Genomic DNA, 4,371 nt, shown 5'->3' with positions numbered 1-4,371 from the left:
AATTGTGCCCTTTTCTGCTAGACTTGAGTCTGGGAAGATGCACTCAATATCTTGAACGATCCACTCTCCTCATCTCTTCCCCCTGGTCCAGCCCTGAAGAAACCTGGTCTGCACAATGTAAGTTCCCCCAATTTCTAGTTGAGTTCTGCCGATTAGAAGTCCCAGCAAGAAATCAAAAGGCAAGAGAAGAGAGAGGTTGGGGTATTATTCCCCCGACTTCTCCTTGGTGGGGTCTCCTTGACTGAAAATTACAGCTCCTATGAGACAGTCCTCTCTAAGTTTTAGTAGCTTATCCCCTCCCCAAACTTTGAACGTTTAGACACCACCCATTTAGTACACTGACCCTAGATTACCCACTTTAAGTGCCATTATCCTTCCTATATTTGACCCTGGGTAAAAGGCTGGAGCTGCTCACAACCTTCAGGTCATCTTGTGGCATCTAAGAGAAGATCAACATGAAGGAGACCAGAGCGAAGAGAGCTAACGGTACTGAATCCTGGCCCTGCTGGCTGGGGCCTGATTCCAGTTATGCCTGAGGCTGTCACACACACTAATGTTTCAGTTGCATGAGCCAGTATATTTTCTTTTTTGTTTAAAACATTTTGAGTTGGTATTTCAATTGCTTGAAATGGAAAGAGTCTTAATTAAGGTATAACTAAGAATATAGCTCTAAAGTGAAGATGTATGGATCCCCAACCCTAAAGCCTCTCCATTTGATCTAAATGCAGAACTACCTTCCCATGAGGCCCAATCCTCAGAAGATTCTATTTTCAGGTTTCTCTGAGATTTTGTCTCCCTTACACAAATTGTGTATCCTTACAGAATTCACAGTCTTTACTCAAGCTAACATGTGTGAGTCTCTGTTCCTTGGAGCAAAATGAACATAATAAAATGGCTCCTATTTTACAGATAACAAAGTGGAGGCCAAGATAAATGAAGAAACTTCACTTAAAGGAGATGTCAAACCTTCCTGGACTTAGCAGGTAGGTCTTCTGGCCCAAGATCGTTCTATGCTCCTTTTTTCCTCCTTCCCTTATGCTTTTCTTTTCCTATTTGCCTTAGTCATTTGTCACCCTGCGCCCTAGCAGCCTAGGACATGTCACATTATCTCAGGGCCTTGATGCTAGCCAACTGTCAGAGAACAAAAGTCATGGGTTTGTGCTTCTCTGGGTTTCTATCTCCGTGTGTATACTCATTTGGCATTTAGCATGTGCTAACCTATGAAGGTTTGGGGGATGCTTGACAATGTTAACAAGTACTTTTATTTAGTCCCCCAAGTATTCATGACCTGCCATGTCAGGTGAGAGTAAATTTATCTGGTATCTGATTCATCTTGGAAAAATCCAGAGTGCCTAGCACAGTATTTAGCTCATGTTAAATAATCACTCAGTACCCATTGACGAGATTGACTAAAAGGATTTTATGTTATGCAAATACTGTCTAAGCTGCTGAAGCAAAATTATGGTAGCTCCAACATGACTTAAGTTTACTTCTCTCCAGTTGCCCACAGATGGGCAGACAGTCCAGGGTAGGTGAGGGTCTCTGTTCTTTGAAGTCATCTAGGGACTCTGGTTCTCACTTCTTGCTCTGCCACCTTCTAGGGTATTTTTCTTCCCATGATCAGAGCTGGCTCACTAGTACCACATTCACATTCTGGCCTAATGATAGGAGGAAAGGGAAAGTGAAGGGAAAGCAGGTAACTTCCTTATTAAAATGCGATTCAAATATGCACGTATTATCTCTGCTTGAGGCTTATCAGCTAAAACATTGTCACACGGTCACATTGACTTGCAAGCGATACCAGGAAATATAGAATCTAAATGCACAGCCATATGGTCAGATATAACTCAGAGCCCAATTGCTCAAAGAAAGACAAGGAGCCATTTGATCATTCAACATCCATGAAATGACTAAAATTAAAAAGCTTAATGATACCAAGTGGGTAGGAGAAGAAAATGGCATGTGCACCTTAGTGAATGCTTTGGTCATTCCTCTTGTAGGCATTTACCTAAAAGTACTGAAAACCTATGCCCACAAAATGACTGGTACAGAGTGCTCATAGAAGTCTTATTCATAATAGCCCAAACCAGGAAACAAACCAAATGTCCATCGACAAGAGAATGATGGGACATGTGGGATATTCATGCAGTGGAATGCCACTCGGCAACAGAGGAACAAAGTACTGATACACGAAATAGCCAAGGCTGACTTATCCAATTGGCACAGTAGGCACAGTGCCCAGGTCCATGAGTATATTCTAATTTCTTTAAAATCAGAAGGAAAAAATGAACTGTCAGGCTGAAGAAAACATTTTATTAATATATAATATGGATATGTTTGTTTTTATATATATTTTATCATAATTTATATGTAATTATATATAATTATATAAAATAATTTTTTAACTTCATTTTTTATGAAGAAAGGGGCCCATGAAGTCGCAAGGGCCCTTGGAGGTCAAAATGCAGCCCTATAAACAACAGGGATGAGTCTTAAGAACATTATGTTGAGCAGAAAAAACTTGGGGCATAAAAGAGTATATGCTGAATAATTTTATTTAATGAAGTTCTGTAACAGAGAAAACTACTCTGTATTAATAGAGGTCAGAAAACGGTTTCTTCTGGGATGGGGAGGGATTGCCTAGAAAGAAGAACGAAGCTGCTTTCCAGGATGACAGAAATGTTCTATATCTTGTTTTAGGTGGGTTACCTAGGTGTATACACAGTTGTCTAAAGTCATGCAACAGAACATTTAGGACCTGGGTATTTTACTGTATAGCAATTATGTCACAACAAAGAAAAGGAAAGAAGGGGACAATTAATTTCTGCAACAGATTTGATTAATGAACTCTTGAGCAGTGCTAGCAGACAAGATTTTAAATTGCGTTTTAGTGGAAAAGCTTTAGGAACTCAAAGGGAAGGGTGCAAACACTGTGACAGGTCAGTGGGGAATGAATCACTCTGCTTTGTATCATTCGAGGTCTTTTATTGCAAGCAAGAGAAAGTAGCTCTGCCTAGCCGAAGCAGAAAACAAAATTATTGGAAGAATAACAGAAACTATAAAGAACAGGCTCTGTAAACAGGCAGGAATTAAGGAGGCAAAACACAAGAAAGGATCACACCATCAGCTGTCTGACAGATCAGAGGATGATGCCCTTATCCTGTGCCTTTGTCTCGCCCAGTCCAACACTATCTCAGGCTTGCACTGCATCTACTTATTACTCCCCCAGAAGTGAAAACCTGGATGGCAGTATCTGCTGAATTGAGTCTGGGTCTCACCTACATATAACAATTCCCAAGGAGTTGGGTGAGGAAACACATGGTTCACTTGACTTCTAGAGGGAGAGGTGGGGTCCTGTGTTCTACATACTTTGGAATTCCCAAAAATAGGGATAGCGTTTGAATGCTGGGCAGCCCAAAATAACCAACATTTAGGACACAGCGTTTAGGAATCTCTGTTCCGACTCCTACTTGTGATTTTGATTCCTGTCTGGGACTTCCCAAGATCCAGGGCAGGCCCACTGTAGATTGTTATGTTCTAAACACCACTGACCTGAGAGAGTGAACCACCGGATCAGGTGTAGAAGATCATCCTGGCTCACCAGCTGGGACCTGGGCAGGGAAACCAGTTTTACTGGTAAGCTATGGTGAGAGCGAGAATTACACAAGAGAAATATCTGAAAGGCAGATAGGATGACAGGATTTGGTGATCAATCTGGACTGTGGAAAGGCCAGGAAACAAGGAGTCAAAAGGGATAGCCCAATTTCTGACTCGAGAGAGGAGGGGTGAGGAATGTGAAAATATATAGGCACAGTGAGACTCAAAAGAGAGGCAAGGAGGAAATCTGTTTAATTTCGGTTCGGGATAGTTGGATGGGAACGGTTAAGGTTCTGACGTGTTGAATTCGAGACAGAGATGCCCAATACAAACTGAAATTACAGATTTTAGAAACAGACCAGCGAAGGCGAAGGTCAAGTCTGTTGGCTGAGGCCTTGGATAAGGGTGAGCTTAGCCTAAGTGGCGGCGCAAAGGTCGGAGAAAGATGCCGGCGATTGCTGACATTTAGGAGGCGGTCTCCAAGCTTCCCACCCAGCCGCGCTGCGCACGTGTTCGAGGCCCGCCCCGCGCCCTCCCCCCCAGGCCCCGCCCCCTCTGGGCGGGGCGAAGCAGCGGCTCCGCTAAGTCACCGGAAGACTCTGTCGGGTAGGCCAGCGCTGGGGCCGCCTGCGACCCTCGCGCACATTTGGGAGGGGCATCCGCCAAATGGGGCGAGGGGACGCGCAACCGCGGGCACCGGGGGGTTCCCTGATGCCAGGGCCCGCGGCGCTAAGCGCGGCGGCGGCGGCGGCGGCGGCACTGCTGGCCGCCTTG

At 44.2% G+C, this 4,371-nt stretch overlaps 1 protein-coding gene and 1 long non-coding RNA gene across 3 annotated transcripts in view; one reads left to right on the top strand and one right to left on the bottom strand.

Moving 5' to 3' along the window:
- Positions 1 to 1,485: 1,485 nt before the first annotated feature.
- Positions 1,486 to 4,083, bottom strand: LOC144229078 (uncharacterized). The gene is made up of 3 exons (XR_013334347.1): positions 3,957 to 4,083; positions 3,553 to 3,611; positions 1,486 to 1,658 (listed from the first exon to the last, which is right to left on the bottom strand). It is a non-coding gene; the product is annotated as an uncharacterized LOC144229078 (long non-coding RNA).
- A 64-nt stretch (positions 4,084 to 4,147) lies between these two features.
- Positions 4,148 to 4,371, top strand: part of HTATIP2 (HIV-1 Tat interactive protein 2) — a 15,339-nt gene continuing 15,115 nt past the window's right edge. The window contains exon 1 of one of the 2 annotated variants that reach the window (XM_077761081.1): positions 4,148 to 4,203. Coding sequence is in view for 1 of the 2 variants with exons in the window: in XM_077761084.1 (XP_077617210.1) it covers positions 4,264 to 4,371 (108 nt within the window). In the remaining variant the exon portion in view is untranslated. The other variant, XM_077761084.1, reaches the window with a different exon arrangement.

The sequence above is a fragment of the Crocuta crocuta genome, unplaced genomic scaffold (assembly GCF_008692635.1).
Source record: "Crocuta crocuta isolate KB4526 unplaced genomic scaffold, BGI_CrCroc_1.0 scaffold233, whole genome shotgun sequence".
NCBI classification, from domain to species: domain Eukaryota; kingdom Metazoa; phylum Chordata; class Mammalia; order Carnivora; family Hyaenidae; genus Crocuta; species Crocuta crocuta.
This window is presented reverse-complemented; position numbering and strand designations above follow the sequence as displayed.